Source organism: Perna viridis, chromosome 1 (assembly GCF_037379345.1).
Source record: "Perna viridis isolate PV_CMFRI_1.1 ecotype Kerala chromosome 1, ASM3737934v1, whole genome shotgun sequence".
In the NCBI taxonomy this organism is placed as follows: Eukaryota; Metazoa; Mollusca; class Bivalvia; order Mytilida; family Mytilidae; genus Perna; species Perna viridis.
The window spans coordinates 13,247,773-13,274,156 of NC_142445.1; the positions used below are offsets into that span (position 1 = coordinate 13,247,773).

The 26,384-nt window shown below is 31.0% G+C and overlaps 1 protein-coding gene across 2 annotated transcripts in view; it reads left to right on the forward strand.

The window, feature by feature from the left end:
- Positions 1-283: 283 nt before the first annotated feature.
- LOC148627321 (uncharacterized) overlaps positions 284-26,384 on the forward strand; it is a 110,289-nt gene continuing 84,188 nt past the window's right edge. The window contains exon 1 of one of the 2 annotated variants that reach the window (XM_088571315.1): positions 284-486. In XM_088571315.1, coding sequence (XP_088427441.1) covers positions 370-486 — 117 coding nt within the window. In that variant the 5' untranslated portion in view covers positions 284-369. The remainder of the gene's footprint in view (positions 487-26,384) is intronic. The other variant, XM_088571316.1, reaches the window with a different exon arrangement.

The window sequence follows — 26,384 nt, forward strand, 5'->3', positions numbered from 1 at the left end:
CTGAAGATTATTTACACAATAAATTTTGTTCTGTTGTGTCATATACTGGGACTTTACATTCCTATATGAGCCTGAACTACTTATTGCAACAGAGTTGGAGCTCATAAAACTATTTGTATTTGTATTTGTCATTTTTTGAAAAAAAGTTGTTCAAATTAAAGTTGGTATCTACTTTTTTGCGTCGTCTTACGCCTAGAAGAACTTTAAAACTATCAAATGCATAAAGTGATTGTTCTGCAATCTATTTTTCTGTCCGAGTAGTCTGCTCTTTGAATAGCAGGGGTTGTCTCACTTACATATACAAACCACGAGAAGAAGAGAGCAGAAGCATGTCTGAGTTTCCTGCATCGGAGTATTTTTTGGAATATTATGGATAACAACTATGTTGGTACATTGACAGTTTGGATATTGTTGTATATGTTTATAAATGGATGTCATGCAAGGGTTAACTACAACATAACTGAATGTCAGCAGTGTTCATTGCAGGTAAAGTATCATCTGATCTTGTTGCAGAAGACATTTACATGTTGTTTTTCTGTTTTCTAGTAATAAGTGGACTTTTTTGAAATTACAATCATATTTTCAAAAATTCAAACGTCATAATTTACGCGAAAAGATACTTTCATTTATTTATCATACAAATTAATATAATCTTCGGCCTGCGGTAATACTGAATGACCAGTTTCAGCAGCAGAATAGATGCTCATCTTCTGCTGAGACAACCCACGTATCAAAATATGTTTACATTATAATTTTAATTTTGTATTCATTTTTGAATATCAATGTCTTTATAAAGAATTGAAAGTTTTTTTTCAGCAATTGAGTTGATGCTCATTCTGTGGTTTTACAATCATTTACATTCATTTTAATATTTTTTTTTTATCTTGGAATATCTATGTGAAAGGTTCTTTTAAGTGTTCTTTTATGTGTTGATGAAGAAGTTCAATTTTTTCATTTATGATGGCAAAAGGAAAAATTGTAATGTTGTGCTATATGCTTTTTATGCCTGTTGAAATAGAAGTTATTATTTAGGTTAGGTTTACCCTGATTTTCTCTATTCATCTTTAATCATATAATGTATGATAGTTCTAGTCCAATGCAATGATGAGGAAAGTGAAAAAATATCTTGAGGTACAATGATACATTTTGGCAAGTCTTTTTTCTTGTGTTGCATTTGAACTTTTTTATTACATGGTTCTTGTTTTTGTGACTGTATTTTTGCTCATAGTAATCCTTGGTCTGGTAAATATGACACTGAAGTGCTTTAAAATATGGAGTACTTAACTTATTACTGGTACTAAATAATTATACAATTTAAAGATTAATCTCTTGGTTTGATTTGAACTAGACTACATCTACTTGATCAGAGATTTTCTTGATTTTAGTTTATACACAATTTTGTAGTTTGTACTTCTCAGTAAATAGCAAATGATTTCTTCCTATTGATTTATAAAATATTGAAACTGATGCATGTACAAATGAGTATAATTTAAAAAAAAGGTCACATATAGGCAGGTGGCTCTTTATGATGTATCACTTTCTTGTTTTCCCTTTCTGTGTTATACATGTACATGTATGTTTTTGTGATATCTGTCTGTATCCATTTTTGTACATATATGTACATTTATGAGTTTCCTTTTTTTGTGTGTCTCAAAAAAGCTTTAAATAACAACAAATATACGGTGTAGTGGGCTGATTTCAACAAAGTATTAATATCTACTAAGTAAATATAATTCAATTTCATGTTTTTGTTGCTTATAACTATCTAATCTAAAAATTGTTATTTGATTGTCATTTGTCATTTTCTTATGTCCTTTCCACTCCCCCTCCTGTTTCCTTCAAAGCAGTTAATTTCTTAAAACAATTCCTGTCAGGCTATCCTTGCAACCTTTGCACAGTGTTATTCCTGAAAAAGTCAATTAAAAAGTGTTATTTTGAAGATATGACAGAAGATATGTCATTTATGATGATGATCTTTTTATAATTGTAATTACATGTACATATTATACAGTTACATAAACATTTTAAAATTAAAAAAAATGTAGACAGTTTCCTTTTTAATGATCAACAAACAAGTCAATCTCCCTATGGTCACATTTACTTAATGACATTTATGAAATATAAATTTGTAATGAACCTTGAAAATCAAAGATTTCTAAACATGAACCATTTCAGAAATTAATGGTTTTATGCTCTAGATGCATTCCATATAAATGTAAATTATAGTAATGTTTACCGTCAAACCTTTACAAACCCTTATCAATTTCAAAAGATAAATGTGATGTTCAAAAAAAAAAAAAAAAAAAACATCATTGTACATTGTAAGTTTTTGTCAAAATTGTGATTTTATTTAGAAAATTTTTTTTCAGTACATTATTTTTGTATGTGTATGTATCAGTCTATCAAATACAATATTATAATTGCTCAAGGTTTTTTCCATATTGGCTAAGTTACTGGTCCTTAGCTAGCCCCATCAGTGGCGGATCCAGAGGGGGGGTGCAGGGGGTTGGCATCTCCCTTTTTATGGGAAAATTTGTCAATTTCAAGTGTAAAATTGACAAAAAAAGCAAATAATGTCCTAACAATTCCTTTTTCTGAAGAACCTCAGCTGGCACTCCCTTTTTCAAAGTGTCTGGATCTGGCGCTGCACATTGAAGTTGGGCTGTACCTCAGTCCAATATGGCTCAACTAAGCTTACATGGAAAACTTTTTGCAATAATACTAAAACAGATTAGAAGAAGAATACATGAGTATTCAATTAAAATTGTCAATAATTGTGAAATAGACATTTAATTGTACAGTATTCATTTACTCAAGATGAAAAGGTTTTCATATACAAAATGTACACGAGTGAACAAAGCCAAACCTGTCATATATGATTATCATATGCTTCTCATATACAAATATGTGCATTAATATGGTAAATATTGGCCTGCTTCCACATTAACTACATTTGTTTATGATCAACTTATGTTTGTTAAATATATATATGTTATTATATAATAATCATGGGGTATTCATATGTTGTGCAGAGTTAGAAATAGTAACCTGCCCGCCAGGCCGAGACTGGCTATTTCTTGGCCCAGGGCTGGCTAATTTTAGCAAAAATTTATGTAGCCACATAGTGAATATATTGAAAAATTGTATTCAGTAGTGGCCAGAATTTAATTGTGTTTCCTATCCTGATGTTGCATTTCAAATGATTCTCATATGTGGCACTTCAGGCTGTGTAATGAGTAGTGTTTCAAAAATATAACTTGAACAACACTATTTTAAAATTTTACTTGACATAAAACTTGGTAATTTGCTAATTTGAAACAAAGCAGTACTAAGCTATTCATAAAAGGTGTACTGTGTTTAAATAATAAATTTTACTCTCAGTTCTATAAATGTTTTCAGTACCATCCACTGTCGGTATCAGACAGAGAGTGGAACAAGCATCAAGGACTTCCCTTGTATTGTTACATGCATATGGAATTATAATATTAACAGATGAAATTTGTATTGAGGAAGAAATAAATGAAAACAAAACAGACATACCCAAAATTAGGAAACAAAAAAGTAATACATGCTTTTAAGGTTTGTTTCTCAGTTAAAGGGTAATGATAATGTGTAAAATTACATAAATTCATTTGATCATGACTGCTTCATTCTTGTAAAACTATACATACAGTATGTATACATACATCATTTACTGATACATGTATCAGTAAATGTATAGTTGCAAGGTGTTGTAAGGAATCATGGAAATTGGGAATTTCGAAATCAACCTATTTAACAGATAGTTATTAATTTTGACAAGTTAGATTACCTGAATTATTCATTACACCTCACATATGTATATTAACAGGGTAAGTTATGGTATAATCATGCCTTTTGATTTTTATGTTTGACAGCTGAGACAGAACATTCATTCATAGTTACATTTGAATTCTGTCTTCCATGAATGCTTATTCTTCAATTTATTACATAAAACCTAAGTCAGTTTTTTAGTAGAACATTTTAATCATTGGTTCGTAGAGATTATTATTGAATGCTTTGTTGAATATTCTCACTAACATCATTCATGCTTGATATTTAATAAGTATAGAAAGTTGAAATGGATCAGCTATCATGTAGCAGTATGCACAAATTATTTAAATAAACTTACAGTTAATTTCTTAATTTTTGTAGAATAGCCTGAAGTTTCCTTGCTAGCTCAACCATAGGTTAAATGAGGCTCAGTGAGGTTTACCATAAAACATGGTTTAATTTACCTTTTTTTTTGGTTATGTACCTTTATTATTTTGCACCTAGAAGATTTTCTTTGAAATTTATTTATGCAAAGCAGAAATACTATTGGACAAATAAAAAAAGTGTGGTTTTTAATTTATTTTGGATTTATCTTAATTAGCCCCTTCAGATATACCTAACATGCTAGCAAGTTCGCTAACTTGGTAAAGTACTTGTGGATTATGAGGTTCTAGGTCACAGCTATAAAGCGTGACAGTTTTGTGTCTCCTCATATTTAGATCTCCAGGTATTCAATAGATTGCAAGCCAGCTTCTTGTAATTTTTTTGAAAAATTGTTCAGAAAAATATATCCTTGCTTGGTACTGTAAAATTATTGAAATAGGTTTATGTTTGGTCATTCATATTTTATTACATGTACTATTATTGAGTAATATTATACTTCAAACAAAAACTTGAATTCTGATTGGGTAATGGGTGATGAGTTATTTTAGTCTATTCCCTGCACATCCTCCCAGCCCGCCCCCCACTGAACAGTGATTGGTGGATCGATATATCACCCGACTGCAGTGGTATATCACACGATATATCACCCTTGACGTCAAGATATATCACCCTCTGGTATTCAGTATAATACAGTGTGGGAAACCATTTTTTCCCAATTTGCCATTCTGGCTAGTGGAATATTGATCTTGCTAGCCAAATACAAATTCAACTAGCCAATTTTTTTTGTTTTTTTGTCTGTACTATCATCTGTTTTCTCTTGGATTTAACTATCTTCTGCCTTTCTTTTTCTTTCTTCAACTATCTTTTCATTTGTTTCTAAATTATCAAAAACTTTTCCATTTTTGAATTTTCCCTCCCATTGAAGTTTTTCAAGTACTTAAAGTACTCCCTTTCTGAACTCACATTTTAAAAATAATATTATATTTCAACAGATTCATCATGAAACAAGAAAATGTTTATCATTTGCTTCTTGTTCATTTTTATTTTGACAATAAACAACTAATTTGCAAGGTAACATTTCATAAATTACCAAGATAATTTTGTTTGACAACTGATATGAGATCGGGACTGTCGCGTAGGTTTTGGCACATCCTGTTTACCAGAATTTAAAATGGCAAATCGTAAACAATGCTTTACAAGTCAATAAAATTGTACAAAATTCATTTGACATGTTCAAGCTAAATTTCTTAAAATGTAGGGAACATATTTTTTATGTATGATGTTAAGGGATGTTCAACTAAATAACCTGTTGGCTGGTTTACTTTCCTTGAAACTCGCCAATCAAATGACGGTCGCCAGATTGACGAGTGTAAGCTAATGAGAACTCCCCAAATTACACATCATCTCGCAAGCGGTGGTTTCCTACACTGTAATATAATACATACTGCCTGTAGTAGAGGGTGTTAAGCACTGTATCACACTCTGTAAATATAATACCCTCGACTTCGTCTCTAGTGATACTACAGTGTAACACCCTCCACTACAGGCAGTATGTGTATATTAGCTTATTAAAAAGAAAGTTAAATTGAAATGTTATTTTCTTTCCATTGTACTAATGATAAATACTGCAATGTCATTTCCCTTCCATTGTGCTCTTACTGTAATAACTGGCTGTGTCTCTGTCATCATTCAAAGAGGATTCTTGTTGTGTTAAATACGATTTATTTTGCTTCATTCTGTTTCAACAGAGAAATACAATCTTACTCTGGAAGCAGTTGATCATGGTAATTTAACAAAATCCAAAGTTAAAGCATTTGCAAGATATGACATTAACATTTTATGAACCTTGTCCTATTAGGCAATTTGATGAAAATTATACTTGCCCAAATAGAAATCATGGTTTACCTTTAGTAAATGAATGTTGAAAAATGAATGAAATTTGGTTGTCCTACAGGCAAGAGTAATTTAACTTTTACTGTCTGAATGGTAGTTTCACTGTCCCTGTCAATAGGACAAACTTTAAGGTCATAACTAAATTAAAATTATTTTGTATGCTCATCAAAAGTAACATGATAAAATGTCTCTATTGTAGAAATAGCATTATCATCTTCTTGCAGAGTACTTTAATTAATCCATCATTTTTTTTATTGTAGCCTAAATGAAAATTAGTACTCTTTCACTCTAGTTTTAAGACATTCCAATAAATGGAAGCAACCCATACATCAGATTGACTGATTAGCAGCTTCATACAGACAAGGAAAAACTCTTTTCTTTAAAAAATGAAATATAGGTTGATATTTATTATTTTCAAATACCCCAGTTGCGGTCTTTTAGAAATAAATCCTGTTAAATAAAATTACCTTTATCTGGATAAATATCTAATTGTATTAATACTAATTTTTTTTAGAAACTGACCATGTTTTGTAATAACCAATGCTTAAATTATTTTTGTTAAAAAAAAATTCTGGCTTCTTTAATGAGAAGATGAATCTGTCTGTCTGTTGTGCAAGTTATTTCCCTTCAAATAAAATATCAAAGAACCAGTGAATGGGCTATTGAGATTCATGTAATATATACCTATTAAAGCATTAAAATTATATCTAATTTAAAAAAAAAAATAATGAACTATTTAGCCAGTTATACTAAAGACTTGAGTCCATTAGGTCTTGTAAGTTAAAGACTTAAACTTTACGTAAAATTTATGAAAACTATTATTATTTGTTGGAATTTTCAATAACGCTTTGGCTTATTGTTTAGCTTATTGTGAAACTAATTTCTGGAAATAATGCAAAATTTACACTTATTTTCCTTTTTTATTGTACAAAATAGGCCACACTATCTAGACTTGACCAATCCATAAGGTTGTGGGTCAACTTTTATCTAAAATCCTAGAATTGAATATCAAGGAATATACAGAAGTTGATGAAAATTGATTCTGACCAATAACATAGGATATGAACTTAACTTGAAGGAAAGTTAGGTAGCACTCCAGATAAGAAAGTGATTCATGATTGGAAAGCCTACATATATTTATTTTTGATATTTTGTTAAAAATGCTATCATAAACAGAAATTATCATCTGGCTTTTCATATAACCCTTTCTCTTAGGAGATAAAAATTATAAAGAATATGTTGTAGAATTCAAAATTAAGGGAGATAACTCTGTACATGACACTAAACGTGAGCAAGTCATTTAAGACAATTTAAACGACGGTAGGTGTCAATAAAGTCGTAGAAAATATTTTTATTCAAATTTTAACGGTATGTTATTTATGTGACGCCGAGTATAGTCTTTTTTGGGGTGTATCATATGGTACAGAATTTGCATGATTCTTACAAAAGACTTCTACTTAAAACCTTGTCATAATGTGAGCTATTTGACATATTGTCTCAAAGAAGTTTCCACTAATTCAAGGTAAACTTTCTTCAAAGAAATATTTGTTTATATTAACTATAAAAAAATACTACAGATTTTATAGTTTCAATATATTGAGGATTAAAGATTTATTTGGTTTTTAAATTGTTGAATAAACTTTATGTAAAAGGTTTTAAGTATTAATTCTTCAATAACATTTTTGTTTGGATTAAAAACAATTCTGCATTAAGACCCAATTTAATTTTTGAATTTTGTCATGATATTGTCATAGATTGACCTTTACCATTTTATATGCACTGATCTGTACATACTGCTAACAGGTCACCAGTTGAATTTTGACTTTGAGCTGAAGTTTTTAAAGAGAGGTTAAATGTTATAGGGTTGTATGATATAAATTTCATATTGATTGTTTATAATGTCATAGGACAGTTATATTGGATCCTGAATTGATGTATGGAGTCAAGTAATGCCCCTAATACAATTGACTGAGGACTATTGGAACTCATCTACAGACATAAAACATGATCAGTATAAAACACTGACATTTTTGCTAAGAAGTTACGTAAAATGTGTATTTTACTTTTAGGTATGCCTATTACATGAAAAAGTAATACACAAGAAAAAACTTATAAAAAATTAACAAGTACATTTATGGTTCTGTTATGTGAGCAGTTGTTATGTTCAGTTCTGAATGGCATTGAAACTTACTAGAAACAGGTTAATCTAAATAATCCTCTTGAACAAGGGAGTAAACTCTTGTTTTTGACTTATTGAAAATGTGAGTTTTTAAACATGGTGTTTTATAAAGAATGTATCTACAAATGTATTGATAATAATGATTCCTGCCTTTTATATACAATATTTCTTCTTAGTTAAAAGAAACTTAAAGCCACAAATAGTGTAATTTCTATTCTAATTATCTTGATATCATATCGTTTTAGGGAAATGAGGATTTTTATGGAAGAGAATTTCAAATTCCAAACTTGAATCAAAAGGTTAAGTCTCTGTTTTATGATCATTGCATTTCTGAATATGTACTAGGGTAGCATATTTTATATGTATTTATTTTTTTATTCTGATTTTGACCATATTACAGCATTTTAAAAAAAGTTATCTCCCTTTTTTCAATTCAAAATCTCACTGGCATTTTTTTGCAGTAACATTTTAATCCTAAATTCATTTCATGGTGATTTTTTCTCGGATTTACTGACACAAAAACTTAAGTTTCTTGTGTGTAAATTAGTTTAGTTTGTAATAAATGGAATGGACAGAAATGCATTTACTAACTTGAAATCATTGTGTTGATATTGTTTTGTGGTCTGCATTCTTTCTTACTCTTTGTCAGAACTGTTTGTATAGGGTAGATGTCTCATCTCATTAAGGCTTCAGAAATACAGTACATGGACAACAACTATTTATGACATCATTTTATTGATTGCAAAAAGAGGTGCTTTTCATTTAATATTTTGCTTTTCGTAACCTTGCTTCGGAGCCAAATGATTATTGTGATCAGGATATCTGTCTGCAACTACTTACCCCAGCTGCTTGATATATTTTTATATAAGTATGCAATATTATTGGATTCGATTTCAGATTTGAGCAGTTTGAAGACTTTGTTTATATTTTGATCCAATAATTTTTGGGAAGGGCAGTTAGTACGGCAGTATTGCCCACATTTTATCAGTATGGTTGAGTAGTTTTTCTATCATGTTCTGGTCAATTTCAAGAATAAGTTGCATACATGTAACTGGTAAACATTGCTGAATATTTTCCTCAGCTATGCATCAAGTGCATGGTGATATTACATGTATAATATGAGGGGTAAAATTCACAAATATATATGCAGTAACTGTTTTTTTAATTGATTAGTGATAAATATTTAATGCACAGGTCATATGTTCTAAGAAAATGATACATTCTGTAATGTAAGAATTCAAATGAGCTAATTCTAATATAAAGGTATTGATATAATATGCTAGAGCCGAGACACATTTCACTTCCAAAGACACCATGCAATTAAAACATTCTTTGGACAATTAAAAGTAAGATATGATTTTAAAAAAAATGAATTAAGAAATTTGGGCATGGGATACTAAACTAGAAAATGTTGGAATTTTTTTTCATGGGGATTTCTGTTAACCAATAACCTAACAAGAACTGTTTTGCAAATTTTTTGTTTACAGAACTCCCTCTGAAAAATTTGGTAGTATATATGATTGCTCTTTTTCATCTTCTAATCTTATATTAATTTTATTAGAAATTTTTTTTGGTGACAAAAACCTTTATAAATTGGGCACATATTTAGTATCGTCTTGTATTTTACCATTTTATTATGATCATATGATTTTTAATAATAATTCTAAAGGTCAGACCAATACAAATGTTATTCTAGATATTTGAAGCCTTTTCCTTGTTATGTTTATTTTTGTTTATTTCCTTTGTTTAAAACAAACATATTCAAGGTCTTGTTTTTCTGGTAGTGTTTTCTACATACTTGCCAAGTCACTGCTTGGCAGTGCATGCATAGCAACACAATTGAGTAATTCAGAGTATGTTGACCTAACATTTACAAATAAATGAGAAGAATAAAAAGTATTAAAAAACTCCAATGTTTCTATTCAAATCAGTGCAAGTTGAAGTGCTTATTGAATAATTCACACAAGTTAATTCACCATGAAGAATACCCTCTTTCAAATTCAAAACAATGTGCAATGTTGCGGTTCTAGAGGCACACATTAAGTATTGTTCTTGAAAATATTAAAAAAATAAGTTGTATGGTCTAGTGTACTAAACAGTATTGGCATGGTTGGTAAGAGAGATGTTGAATAAGTACCATGTTTTCACTGTGACTTTTACCTGATGAGTTATTTGAAATGAAAATCAATATGCCTGTGTCTTGTGCCTCTGTATAGAAATCAATAGCTCCTGGATACAAGATGACTTTAGAGGATGATGTCTTATAATATAGTGTAGCTCTGTAGGAAATGTGACACAAAAACAAATGGTGGGATGATTTTTAAAAAAATATATAAAGTTTTGACCTTGAAGTAAAGACATTTGAACTTTTCTTTTCAAATTAGCCAATTAAATCTGTTGATTAAAAATTTTGGCTAATGGGCAGTGAGTCTCAAAAATAGCTCCTGCTAACTTTATACATGTCCATTTAAACTTGTATGAACCTAATCTTGATTGAACTGAAAACTTATCTTAATAAGTCACTTTAAAAAGTCCTTTCAAATCAGTTGAAAAAAAACCTTTAAAAAACAGAATATCTGTCCGAACCAAACAAACTCTACAGTCCAAAAGGAGTTTAGCTTACACAGGTTTCTCTGTTTATCTATCAACCTAAAGTATCATTTAAAAGATTGTTTGATCATGTTTTATTCTCAGTATTCAATATTAATATTCAATACTTTGAAAGAGTAATCAAGGGAACCAAGGTTATAGCAGTAATCAAAAGAATGCAATCCAGGGACAAAGACCAGACATGGAAAACAGACATACCTAACAAAGAACATAAAGTAACTAAAATCATACATACAAAGTAAAAATAGCAAATGAGCAACTTGGACTCCACTAAAAACTGAAAGCATAGACCAGGTGCACCGGTAGGGTAAGCGTGATAAGTTTCCTTCTGTTTTGAAGTATTGTTGTTTGTTTCCATGTTTACTGTGTTTCTGTTATGTGTATAAAATTTTTGTAAGTATCAATAGACTGAATGAAATTTTAATACCAGTAACCAATAGACTAGTCACTAAAACTCATACAGCTAGACTGACAAAAAAGAGCTTCAATTTGATCTTGTCAAGTCTTGTTTAATTAATCGTTTATTACTTCTACTATTGAATTGAAGAAGTTGTAAGCATGGTACGAAATCATGGCATAAGTGATTAATATTGTAAATGCTAGTTTGTTCGTAGAAAACTTTCCAAAAGAAATTATCTTCTCTGAAACTATATAACAAATTTATCATTTTTTCAATAATATCTAAAAGAAAGATTAAAGTAACCCTTGAGAACAAGGTTACCATAGCCTTCAGTTGGACCGAAATTGTATATAGCATTTGATAGCTGGTATTACCTATAACATTAAAATATGAATGACTATTAACATAGTACTTTTTGCAGTGTTTTTTTTTGAGATTCTACCTTTGTTGCTTGTAATAATTTTGAGGGTTTGAAAAGGATGGTATGTTTTTTGTGGACTTTTTTATGGTCTTCTGCTGTATGCCTTGAAAAGTACATACAGTCTGTAGTTTATAGGATGCTCCTGAAATAGTTAATCAACTGGAGCTACAAAAGTTGGCAGTTACGACATTATTTCCGTTTAAAGCCGATTACTTTGGGTTCATGTTGATATATTTTTTCCTGAATATCTTAAGAACGAAATGACGTAGTTTTAATGGGTTAGGGATTAAGTTGAAGCAAATTTTAACGAGTTGGGCAGCAGACCTATTTTGTTTCTTAGGAATCTTTTACAGTGAATATCTCTAATTGCTCTCTAATTTTTTACACCTTGTTTTTTCATTAGTTTTTGAGTTATATATGCCAAAAAATTAATTGATAATAAGCTTAGCCAATGCCAAAAGGTCCTTTGTTAAATGTTAGTTGATGTATCTAATGATATATCATTTGTCTCTTCACACAGTGTCATTGGTTCTTTCAGCCCTAGGGTTGCTTAGCATTTTTTTACCATAATAATTCTGTTCAAATGTGAATTCAATTATACTAAAAATTGTATGAGAAAAAAGTATTATATTCTACCTGTAAAAGCATTTTCAGGGATAGTACAAACAGCTGTCCACAGTTTAGACAAACTGACTGGTTAGTAATTAGAGCATGTAAGTTTGACTTGATATTCATTAAAACCACTCTCTGTTCTATTGAATTTAAGAATCATTTGAACCCTAATGATACCAAATGAATATTAGCTAACATGTTTAGGTTGATGACACTATAATGGTAATCTCTATTGAACAGTTTATGGATTTTAACACATCCTGATATTTCAGTCATGCTGTGAAAATACAATTCTAATCAGACCAGGGATATAATCATACCTTATAAGGCTATCAGTAAAAAAGAAACCTATTTTCTGTTTTTTTTTAGTTGTGATCTGACATTTGAAATTTATATCAATTGTAATCATGTAAATTTCAGAATTTTGGTAAAAATTTTTACTCAGGAACTCTTATTGTTCGCAAGAAATTTATCTGCTGTGAGAGTAATAGAGGCGTATGCTATTTTTCACCTTGCCAATCGTTGAGTTTGTCCCTGTCCAGAATGATTTCTATGAAAGCTATATTACAAAAATGCATTTTATTCAAAGCATTAGTAACCTTGTTATCACCAAATTTTCTTTCATATTAAATTCCAAAAAAATAAAAATTAAAATGTTCACTACTCCTTAGGGGGGTATCACTTGTCTAGGATAGTGTTGTACTATGTACAGTTAGGTCAGTAAACATTCTTTTTACCTGGTTTAGACTGTTGATTAGTAAACAACATGGATATTTCCCCCGAAAGGGTTTCATAATGATCAATGAACTTGGCTTTAACCTTTCAGTATCCTTCACCCAGAAGGCTATAATGGTGATATACTCATTGTGTAGTCTCCTGCAGTAAAAACTTATGCTAGAAATAGATTTATTATGAATTAATACTCATAAAATATTCTATCTAATACAATAAACTGCTAAGATAATAAAACTCTGGAAAAATGTGTTGCCCTATTGGGTTTTCGAATTAGACCATACCTGTTGAACTGTATAGTTTTATTGATGTTAATTTTGTTTTTTTTTCTTTTGTTGACATTTTTTTTCCTAAGTTAACAAGTCGGGCATCATGCCTTAGATGGTTTCACATGGATATAAATAATGTGTTTGCTTTTTGGTTTGTGTCTCTGCGACATTTTGTATAAATGTTCCTAGCTACAGAGTCACTATTGGTATCAAAGATAACATTTCTTAGTAAGATAGTGTCATGCATTTTAATGTCATTTTTGGAAAAAAAAATTTACATTAATTAAGTTACAAAATTAAGTAACAGGTAAAAACTTCTGTTTAAGAGGTGATCAAAAGCTATTTTTTATGGCTTTTTATGGAATTGGTTTTACCCCATCAGTTTTACCCCATCAGTTTTTATACCCCTGAAAAGTTGGAGGTACATGTATCACAATCATGGTCTCAGTCTATTTGTCCATCTGTTTGTCTGTCCCCAGTTCTAATCTGCAACTCCTCTTAAACCTTTGAATGGAATTTGATGAAACTTTTATACTTTCTTAATTACATGATACCATTTACCATTATTTTTCCACTGTAATGGTCTCCTGATGCAAAAACATGGACTTAGTTATTGGTCAACACAAGGGTGACTATCTTTTAATCTACAATTCTTTTGAAATGCTGAATGGGATTTAGGGAGGGGAGCGGGGGGTATCATCAAGTAAGCTTTGCTCATAGTTTTTATATTTTTATTTCAAATTTCTTTCTTGAAACAAACGATGTACAGAGACTGTGGTATTTTTACATTAGACATTCTTATGCAGATGACTATGTTTAAATGAAGATGTTTTCTCTTCCTTATTTATATAAAAATATACAGTAGTTTCTGAATATACTTTTTTTTTCTTAAAATGTAACATATTGTACAATAAAAACAACTGTCATTATGATAAACTTTCTATAACTTTGTATAAGATTTTATCTTGTATTAGTTACTACAAATTAATCTGTCATAATCAAGGCTTTCAATCTTCTGCTTTTGGTCATAAGTCTGTGAAGAACTAAATAGGCGCGGAAGTCAAGACAGATGTTAGAATTTTTTTTTAGATTTTAAATGTTCATCAAGAAAAACAGAAATTAATTCTTGCCATATTATGTCTTTCAACTTATGGAATTCATAATAGACTAAGATGGTATATGCCATTGGATTGGCTTTATTATTTCATTGGGCAAATAACATAGTAGCATTTATTCAAATGTTAAAGTGAAGTTATTAATGTAGAATGGATAAATATTACTTTTTCCCTCCCGAGCAGCACAATTATCGTCTATGGTTTATATTCTTGCAATCTTATTTTAAAGAAAGTTCTTGACATTTAAAAAAAAAAAATCACTGTTACATTGATTTCAGAAATGACTTTCTGCTGTAACAGTTATAGTCATGTTGTTTCTGTTATTGGTACATGCACATTGGGAGACATCTTGTTTGTTTGCCCATCATGCTTTTTTATTTTACTGAGTAAGAACTTCATAAATATTGTTTGAAATAAGATCTATTGAATAGATAATATCATTAACAATTTAAGTCTGTTTAGAACTTTTAAATTTCAAGTTTCAGTCTTGAATTATATACACAGCCTTGATGAAAATTAACCAGTATTGGTATTCTGGATGGTGTTAGACACTTTGAACAGATGTAGATAATGTAATTTTGTGTTAGAGAGGTGTGAACAACTAAATAATAAAGAATATGATTGATAATTCCGTCTTATGTAGTTTTTATTGGTATAACAATACTCAAGAAGGGGAATAGCCCTCTAAGAGTAGATATCTTGCCATAGCATTTAAGATTGCTTTTTTTTCTTCAAGTGTATAAAATTTAGAAAAAAAAAGAAAGTCGCAACAAATGTGAAGCTGATATAAACATCAAACAACAGTTAATTTTTTTCTGAAAATGAATCCTGGAAAATTGTAGTAGCATAGTTAATTTCAATGGAATAGTCAGTGTTGATCTTCTATTGATTAAATGACCTGGTGAAGTGTTTAAGATAGTTAATTGAACAAATTATATTACCTGAAGTTAACTATGTAACTTGCTATAATCTTGATTTTATATGGTCTTTCAAGACTTTTGGTCTGTATGTCACTTCATCATTTGTTCTTCTGTTGCCTTCACTCCCACTATTATAATGAATATATCTGAATATTTTAATCAAGGCGGACTGACTTCATCAATAAACTCGGAACTTGTGTATATCATGGTATGATTTTAAAAGGATACTTTGGTTTTATGGTTCTATTGCCTATTTCTATTCATACGCGACCAATACTTGAATGTTTGTGCCAGATTGACATATCTTTTGTCTTTCTTCTGATGCACATGTAAGAGCTATGGGTCTGATAGGAGTGCTTTAGGATTCCTATTTCCTGTCAACCTGGGGAAGTGATAGTACATTTTGTTAAAACTTAGTGATAATTCTCTCTTTGAAATTGATTTTATAGAGTTAATAAGCTATTTTTGGTATTTAGATGATTGAAACTTCAAATTAGCAGTGGGAAAGTTAAATTCTACTATTAAATTTCCCATAAATATAGTTTGCAAAAATTGTAGAATATTGAGTAGAAGTAGATTTTAACTTGGATTTTACTAAAATGAAGTTTGTGGCTGTTTTTTTACATCAAAGAAATAAACCATATGATTTGATGTAATGGAGCATTTTGTTATTGAAAAGTACAAATATTAGATAGAAAAACATGGGCTGTGGATCATTGAAGTTGGCTAAAACAGCTGCGTGCCTAAAAAGAAACAGGCTGTTGCTCTGAGTCCAAATTCTGTGTCATATTGTTTATGAAATGTTTATCAGTATAATTGTTATTGATATATTTTTTTTTCGTAATATGCACTACATGTTAAGCTAGCCTTTTCATACACAATATTTCCCTAAACCGATAATGGTAATTTCGCTATTTTCACAGTAGTTTTATCTGTGGGAAAAATTTGAATGCTTCTTCAATATTTATTCTTAGAATTTGTCTTCCCCCCCTTTTTTTTTAAAAGCAAAATTATCTGACCATTCAATGATATTTGTAATGAAAAGCAAAGATAAGGCAAACAAAAATTATATGTCAGTTTTCTGCTCAATGTATGGAATACATAATGTGAGTAAAAGTTATTTGTATATCACATGTAAGATGGGTTCCAGTAGTAGTTAAACTTTTCTTTCCTTTGAGGAAAATAAAATGATGCCCAGCTTGACTTAAAGTTAACTAAGTTGTTAAGTCATGGGGTTTTATATTAAGTATGGCTCTTTTGTTAGCTCACCTGGCCAGAGGCCAAGTAAGATTATGCCATCACTTGGTGTCCATTCTCGACATCTTCATCGTCGTCAAATTTTAAAAAATCTTCTCCTCTGAAACTACTGGACTGACTGGTTTTAAACTTGGCATGATTGTTCTTTAGGGTGTTCTGCAGAAAATGACTGTTGGGATTTTTGATCCATGAAAAAAACATGGCTGCTGTTACTAAAAATAGAACATAGCGGTCAGATTGCAAATTTCTGGCATGGGTAATATTGTTCAGCATCATGAGATGGACCCATGGCAAAATTTTTGAAAATGATTGGTCGACTGATGTAGGAGTTTTTTTTTGTATTTTTGCATGTGCAACTTTGAAAATCTACTTCTCAAAATCCATTGCACAGAATTCAATGAAAGTTGGCATTTATGTTTCTTAGGGTAGCCCACACTAAATGATCATTGGGATTATTGATTCATGAAAAAACATGGCCACCGTTACTAAAAATAGAACATAGGGATCAGATGGCAGTTTTTTGCAAATTACTCAAAAACCATTGCCTTAAGCAAATTTCTGGCATGTGTAATATTGTTCAGCATCGTGAGACAAACCTATGCCAAAATTTCAAATCAATTGGTCAATTGATGTAGGAGTTACAGCTCCTGAAACAGTTTTTTTTTGCATTTTTCACATGTGCAACTTTGAAAATCTTCTTCTCAAAATCCATTGCACAGAATTCAGGGAATGTTGGCAGTTATGTTTCTTAGGGTATCCCACACAAAATGACCGTTGGGATTGTTGATTCATGAAAAAACATGGCCGCCGTTACTAAAAATTGAACATAGGGGTCAGATGGCTTTTTTGCAAATAACTCAAAAACTGTTACCTTTAGCAAATTTCTGGCATAGGGTAATATTGTTCAGCATCATGAGACAGACCTATGCCAAAATTTTCAAATCGATTGGTCAATTGAAGTAGGAGTTATGGCCCCGAAACAGTTTTTTTTTGTATTTTCGCATTTGCAACTTTGAAAATCTTCTTCTCAAAATCCATTGCACAGAATTCAATGAAAGTTGACTTATATGTTCCTTAGGGTATCCCACACAAATTGACAGTTGGGATTGTTGATTCATGAAAAAACATGGCCGCCATTACTAAAAATAGAACATAGGGGTCAGATGGCAGTTTTTTGCAAATACAGTCAAACTTCACTCGCTCGAACTCGGATGGCTCGAACACCCGGGATTTCTTGAACACAATTCGAAGTACCAAAATTTTCTCCTGTATAATCATTATAAATAACCATGGATTTCTGGAACTTCGATTTCTCGAACACTCGAACTGACTAGTCGGTCCATTTGGTAATAAATCTTAGAGAATAATCCTTACTAACTAGAACTCGTCAGCCATTTTGTCATTTTGGATAATAAAAGGTGTGGAAAACTGAAACCCTATCATTAGTCAGTCATTTCAGTTAATTGCAGGTAGATCTTAAGTCATCGCTAATTAGGTAGTTTTTATCTTAACATAGTACTGATTGAAGTTTGAGAATGTCCCGAAGTCGGTATGATAAAAGCATGAAAGAAAATCGGATAAAAACAAATCATTGACCAAGGATCTCGAACTCGGAACATTTTTAAAAGCGAACACAGCATTTTTAATGTTAACAAATCAACATAATCTTCTGAAAGTGAATGAAAAGGATGCACGAACTAACACAACTTTGTAAGAAGTAAGCAATTTCTAACGATAAAGTCAAACTTGGACTGGGAACGAAAAAATTACGGAAATATACAAACTTCAATTTCTCGAACTCCCTATAACTCAAACACATTTCAATGGTGCCTTGGAGTTCGAGCTATTGAGGTTTGACTGTAACTCAAAAACTGTTGCCTTTACCAAATTTCTGGCATAGGGTAAAATTGTTAAGCAACCCGAGAAGGACCTATGCTGAAATTTTCTAAACCATTCATTGACTAATGTAGGAGTTGCAACCCCTGAAGCAGTTTTTTTGTTGTTTTTTTTTTCACATGTACAACTTTAAAAATCTTCTCTAAAACCATTTAAGATCATTGAATACAAATAAGCATAATAGTTCTTTAGTGTCTTGTGCTCAAAATGACTGTTGTGAATTTTAATCCATGAACAGATATGGCTGCCTATATTAAAAATGGAACTTAGGGGTCATAAGACAGGTTTTTGAAAAAAATTCAGAACTGTTGTCTTTAGCAATACTGGTTCAGGTCATGAAAATGCTATGAAAAACATTTCCTGCATTTGACAATTTAGTTGATTTTAACTTAGCCTGTCTCATTCCTCAAGTTTTTCAAATAAGCAAATGGTTAACCAGGTGAGCGATTCAGGCTCTCTTGACCTCTAGTTTTTAATAACAATAAATAGAACCAAAAGGAAAGACACATATGGATTTAGTCAGTATTTTTTAAAAATTTCTTGTAAAAGTCGCTCGTGGTAAAATAATGGGGCATTTAAGTAACAAAGACTTAAAAGTTTTTGAGAATCTGCTTAAGCGCAACTTAGATTTGTTTAACAGTTTCTGTATACATGCACCTGGATTAGACTATTCCAATTCTACATGTTAACATAAGTATCTAATGTATAAATTGGAAGAGTTTGAAACATGTATATAGGTGTGTTAAAATGATGATTGAGTGTGATTATGTTGATTTTTAATAAAATATTTCAAGTCCTGTATTGTAACTAAAATTATGAAGATTAATGCATGCAGGATTTTTTATACATCAGTCTCCTACATTTTTGACTGTATAAAATAAACTTTTTTGTGGATAATCAAAAACACCATTTCATTATAAGAGACCCTCTTGTGTTAAATGCCAGATAGTCTGTTAGCTCCATTCTGCTTGCTCAATAAATACTTCTGCCAGGAAAATTCCTTTGTTCTTACCTAGGCCCTACCTTTCTGAAGTATGTCACACATGCTCACTGACTATCCAGCAGTTTACACAAAAACAGTTTATTATAATTAACTGTCATTCTACATGAAAATGGGAAAAAACAGAAACAAGTATTAATTTCTGCAATATTTACAAATGCATAAAGGAGGACGTTCTGTAAGGACCCCTTTTGGCCTCATAATTTGGACATTTTGAAAATTTGATTAAAGCTGATTTCTAGGTAGTAGTAGTATAGTAAAATGGTTCCAAACACTGAATATAAGATGTTTTTGGATAGATTTATGACGTTATTCCAGAAATAACAGTATGCATTTATGTAACTTTTGCAAAAACCATTAACTTGTAACATTTCTGCAATTTTTAAGATGTTTTTTTTTGTGGAACAGAAGTGGTCACATATCTCTTGACTCAGGATGCTTTTACACAAGTTGCATGTGGCTATCGTTAAAAGAGTGAAAAACTGCACAAAATTTGGTGTTTTCCAGCCTTTTTATGCCCCCGCAACAAACTGTCAAGGGGCATATCAATTTATCCCTATCGGTCTGTCCATCCATCCATCCAGATTGCACATGATCATGGCTTGTCCTGCTATCTCCTCATACAGCTTTTGAATTACATCTAAAATATTTCACAGGAAATTTCTACACATGATGAAGGTGTGCAGGGCCAAAGGAATTTGATTTTCGTGAAATGTTACGGAAATTGGTGGAAGTTACACTTAGTCATTTTACTCAGAAATATATGGATCATGGCTTGTCTGGCTATCTCCTTGTTCAGTTTTTGAACTACATTTAAAATATTTTACAGGATATTTCTACACATGATGGAGGTGTGCAGGGCCAAAGGATTTTTATTTTCATGAAATATTATGGAAATTGGTGAAAGTTAGACTTAGTCAATTTCATAAGAAATAGAGCTATATGGCTTGTATGGCTATCTCCTCATCTAAATTTTTTTTGCAGTATGTTTCTACACATAATGATGGTGTGCAAGGTCATAGGATCTTGATTTTCATGAAATATTACGAAAATGGGGGATAATTGGACTTAGGAATATTACAGAACTGGGTGATAGTTAGACTTGGTAATTTTTGTCAGCATATATCCCAAGCAACACAGTTAAAGATGTGTTATGGGGGTATAAACATTTTTAATGCGACAGTCCGTCCATGGGTCCTCTTTTTCTCATCGCAACTAGCCTGACAATACTAAACAGAATTTCATGACACTATGTGGCTAGGATACAATATGTAGATATGCATATATTTAGGAATTTCTGATCTCCAAATTGATCCCCAAATTTTTCGAATTATGGTACTGGAACAGTTTATCATTACAAGTCTTGGAATGATTGAGCTTAACCAACAGATCATGAGTATCACAAGTCTTGGAAGGATTTCTGAATCTGCAAACCGTGTCTTCATACAAAAATAAATATGTTCCTAATTTGGCAAATCTTGTGAGCAGGGGCATCATTAGTGTCTTACAGACACATTTGATTTACTTAAACAAAAATCATTACTAACAAATGAAGCGGGGGCTCCTGTGATAAACAGGGCTTCTAGTTTTTACAGATTTTCACAATCTCAGCCAAGTTTGAATAGAATATACTACTGTATATGATCAAATTATTATCATAAACCAATCACATCAATTATAAAACACATTAAAGAGCTGGAGAAACAACATTAAATTTTCTTTATGAAGACTTTGTTTTTCAGACCAAATTTTGCCCTTACCAAACCAACTTTTTTAAAAGAAATTTTAAAAGTAGATATGTTTTAAATGTGAAAAAAAAGGATGTCCTATTGTTTCCTGGACATTTACTGTTATTTCGATAGCCTTAAGGGGACTTGAAGTGAAAGGTACCAAGAAAATAGACAAAATTTGTGGTTTGTGGTTGCTATTTTTTCCCAAATGGCCATAACAAATAGAATGTAATGATAAAAAAAATCTAGTTAGAAGTACATTAATTTAAAAATGAAATTTGACATGTTGCTGTGGCAACAACTCAGATGATCTTATGAATTTGAATTAGCTTTCCCATTTATAAGAGTCTTGAATAGACACATTAATTTTAGAGAATTCTTTTGATTTCACTTTCTTTTCCTCTCTACTGAGTATATGTACCCAATTTGCATATTTGCAAAGATGAATGACATGAAAAAGCTCAGAATTTATTGGGCAATTAATACAGTGAGTTATGAATTAAAAAATAGAGTGAATTTGGTGGATTTTTGATATGCATGAATCATTGTTATAAAGACTGGAGATAAATAAAAACATTCAAGAGAGTTTTTAATAAACTGATAATAGGTAGGGTCAGAATTTTATAGGGTAAATTTAAAGTACTCCTTTATCTGATTTTTAAAATCTATATTTTATGTAACCTATAGTGTTTTAAAGGTCAGGGAGGTACCTAAAAGTAGATTTCTGAAGATAAGTGCAATTGGGCTACAACTATTCACACATGGAGACCATGGTTTAAATATTGTGAGAAAGTTAAAGGGGGAAATAAAACTTTATAGGTAGCAAAATATAAAGATAAAAGCTGTATTCCATTGCAGTGCCTTGGATAAGGTTATGCACTATATAATGTCAAGTTTTAAAGGTTGAGACAGAAATAATCAGACCCTTTCATGTAGACTGTGGATTAGTGAACAAGGATGTACACTTCCAAGAGGAAAATTTGTTCTATTTCAAGCCCTAACAAAGTATATCACATGCATGCTTATCCACTATCCTGCACGAAAGGGTTTTATAGGTGATTTTCATCAGACCTTGATTTTATCAGTGATGTCATACTTAGTCAGTATGACATTACAATAGTAGCAGAAATTGTTGATAATGTTTATGAAAGATGATATTTGTCATCAGTTTTTATCATGCTCAAGTCAGTGTTGGTTAAGAACAGCAAATCTACAATACATACATATGTACAAACTTTACATGGGACATCATTGGTCACCTTTAGAGATTTCATGAAGCAGAATGATCGCTAGTATTATGATTTATCACAAACTGTCAGAGGCCAGAAAAAAATAATTTCAATTCTATATCATCCATTTAGTCACATCACATGAGTAAGGCCAAAATAAAAAAAAATATAGGTTTTCATCCCTCCCAACCTAATTTTTTTTTACCATCTCCAAAAAATGTTTATCTTGATTTTTTCCCAATTTTGGTCAGTTTCTTTCAAATTGGCAGCATTTTTTTCACTTCAATTGATAAGAAATAAAAAAAATAAAATGTACCTGCCTGCCCCTGATTTTGAAATATGATGAGAATTTAGCATTTTTTTTTATGTTGAAGATAACTAAAAAATATGGGGCAAGAAAAAAAAATCAGGATGAATGCAGGGATATTAACATCACAGGTTAACCTTTATATTCTTAAAAAGGTGTGTGGTATATAATTTATACAGAAACAAATGCCTTTGGTAAATGTAAGTGAGAAACTTTACAAAAATGAATATTACGGGAACTCCAGTGGTCTGGTAACTAACTGGACATTTGATGGTGGATTAAGATGGATGACAGTGGCCATCTTGAATATGATTCTGAGGTGGGGAGATTTATGTGGTTCCTTTTAAATTATGATTCCCCTATCATTCAACCGTAGGGTCTTTTTTTTCTTACAATCCAAATTTCTACTGCTGTGCACTAAAAATACATCTGTCAAATCAGAAGGTTTTTTGTTCTCACTTTTTCTATTGTGAAAAGAAAGTCATAACAGTTGCAACAGAGGAAGAGATAGGAATAAGGATTATGCATGACAGCTGAGTTGAATAGAGAAACCTGGTATTGTTTGCTCTGCTGGAATCAACTGAAACAATTCTAATGTCACTATTATTTTATGTTGTCTATTCAGTATATTTTACATATTTGTTCTATTCTCTTCATTGTAATACTATGTTCATTCAGACACACTGCTGAGATTTGTAATCTTACACTATTATGCAGATAAGTCATGCTGGGTGTTTGAAAAGGTTGCATTCATTATGCATCATAAGTTGTGCACTATTTCCCGTGTTAATGTAAATTATGCAGTGTCAGTGATTTGATCTCCTTGTTTCTTATCTTTTTTCCCATGGATGTTTTTTTTTTCATCTTTCTTGGTACATTGTTATTTAAATAGTATAAAAATTATGCTTTTGATGTTCTGATACTAAACTGTAAAGATCTGTCTTACATGGTCTATGGCCTATGGTATATTGTGAAAATTATACTGGTATATACAAAAAGCAGCCTATCTGGAACTTTCACCAATATCAGATAATTTAGTTTACCATGTAGAAACAGTTTTAAGAGATGTAACATCATGGTTTAATACATATGTAAAATTATGAGCCCCCCCCCTCCCCCCCAAAAAATTCTGGTAAGTATAATGTTTTCAATAGAAAAAATATGTCGCATGTGTTAAGAAATCAAGTCTATATTGTTTTTGCACAGTGTTAAATACTCATGAGGAAAAAAAATATGCATGTTTCTTAGTACATCTTTTAAAAAAATAGGGTCGGTAGGTAGGGGTGTTTTTTTCCCCCATTTATTATTTGTTTTTACATAGAGTCTTTGGGAGATATATTCTGACTATAACAGTGCTTATTGAAAATGACAGAAAAACTCAAAAAAAAACCCCAGAAAAACTTAAATGTACACTATTTCAAGCAAGAAAAACACATTGGGTAGGGTAATAGAACCACACATCTTCTTTAATTTGGTCTGACTGCATCTTGTTTGTCCTATTGTAACTATTAGAAACTGAAATGAAAAATAGCTATTTAAAGACAGCTCCTTATTTCAAATAAAGAAAAAAAAAAGAAAGACATAAATAAATGTTCTAGATAATAGAGCTTTTGAATAGATATCTGCATGTCATGTAAAGACTGTCTCAGAAATTTAAAAAAGTTAAGCTTATGTTGGTAACATTTAACCAATTTTATTTGTTTATATAAGTACAGATTTAAAATTGTGTCCTTGGAGATAATTTTTACACAAAGGAGTCTGAATTTCTCTTTTCAAGTTTACCAGTTCTAATGTACTATTATATAATATGATATTTTATTCAGTGGATTAATGTGATATCATGCATTCATCTTTTTAGGGCTCTTTTTAAGAATTGAATCATCTGTTTTTTAATTCAAGATCACTTTTGTTTCGCAATTTGAAGGTTTTCATGAATAAGTAGTTTGAACCCCAGCAGTATTAAGTAATGCAACACAGGAATGGTTATATCTTTATGGCACCCTTAGACTGCAGTTCAAATAAATGGTTATGCATTCAAATATATAGGTTAAAGAAGGCTTTGTGATCCTATCTAAATAAAATATTGAAGGCTGTTATTTTGTGAGGTAAATCATGCTCTTCCATTACATTTGGTACCCAACTAAAAAACAAGGTCAACACCAACAGTGATTTGATAGTCTTGTGCCTAAATAATTTGAGAGAGGATTAACTTGAAATTTTTATTAGTAGTCATTTGACTACTTAAATTATTTTATTGGAAGTCCTAAGGACAGGACTGCAAATTAATTTTAAGGACTACCTAAATAATCTATCATATAGAACTGTGGGCAACCTAGATAGAGAAGTAAGTGCCAAAACCCTGAAAACCCACAGGGTTCACATATGTAATGTTTTGAGAGTCATTTATGGTTTAAAGACTCTTAAGGTGGCGGGAAATGTTGCTGGACAACCTAACTGTGTTGTAGTATGTAGTGGAATTAATTAGTCAGTCAAAAAACTGATTAATTCTTTACCGAATCAGTTTGTCACTGACCTGTCACTAAGATGTCTAGTGATTGATCCTTTGTGGCTAAAGTATAATTTTGTAAGTAACTTATGCTTTCCAGTTACAATATGAAGGTTAGGTACACTGTAAAGGGTCTTCATGAATACATTATTAGTTGAACAGTCATACTGTTGTATTCAAAATCATGAGACCCAAAAGTATGTCTTTACATAAATTTTTAAAACCCATAAGAAGTCATTCTGACAAAAGGATCAAGTTTTGACAGTTTGATAAATGTTCTTTTGGAAGCCGAGAGATGCCCATTTTAGGTTTCTTGGCCGAAGGCTATGTGAGCTATTGCCATCACTTGCCACTTGTTGTGGTTGTCAACAATTTTTTCTAAAATCATCTCCTCTGACATTACTTGACTAAAGTCTGCAAGGGATCAAAGTTGTCAGACGATTCCTTGTTAGAGTTATTGCACTTGAAAGGTGAAAAATGATTTTTTTTTTTTTTACAATTTTCAGCTAATATCTTGAAAACTATGATTGATAGAAAGAAACTTTCAATTGAAATGTTCCTTATGATAAGGCCTACCAGTCTTTTTTGAGTCAAAATTGTCAGACAAATCCTTGTTAGATTTAATGCCCTTGCAAAAAAACAGATGAGCAATTCAGGCTCCTGGGAGTCTCTTGTTTGGTTTTTGGATTAACAGTAAAATTAAGATCCATTGGAGGTGTAATAGTAGTAAAATTAGTTCATAGACAATAACAATAACAGTGCACTGACTTTATATAAAGCTAATATTTGGATAAGGCTTTTGATAAATATGTAGGAAGATGTAAGACTGTGATGAGCTTTTCATTAGTTAATACCAGTTCATATACGTTTTTGTCTGGTCAGTGCAAAGACAAAATTTTGCATGAAATTTTTGCTAGAAAAGCACATTTTTTATTTAAAGCAGGCGATCAACATCCTGGTAACTTTAAAATGGTGTATTGTGATGTCACAACAAAAATTATATTCTACACATGATATATCACTTGTAAATATGTGGTCAATGCAGTGTGACACCCCAAATGTTAATGGTTGCAATTTTAATACAAAATAACCTATGTTGCCCAATGAGAACCAGTAAAGCAGAAGGCTGAGG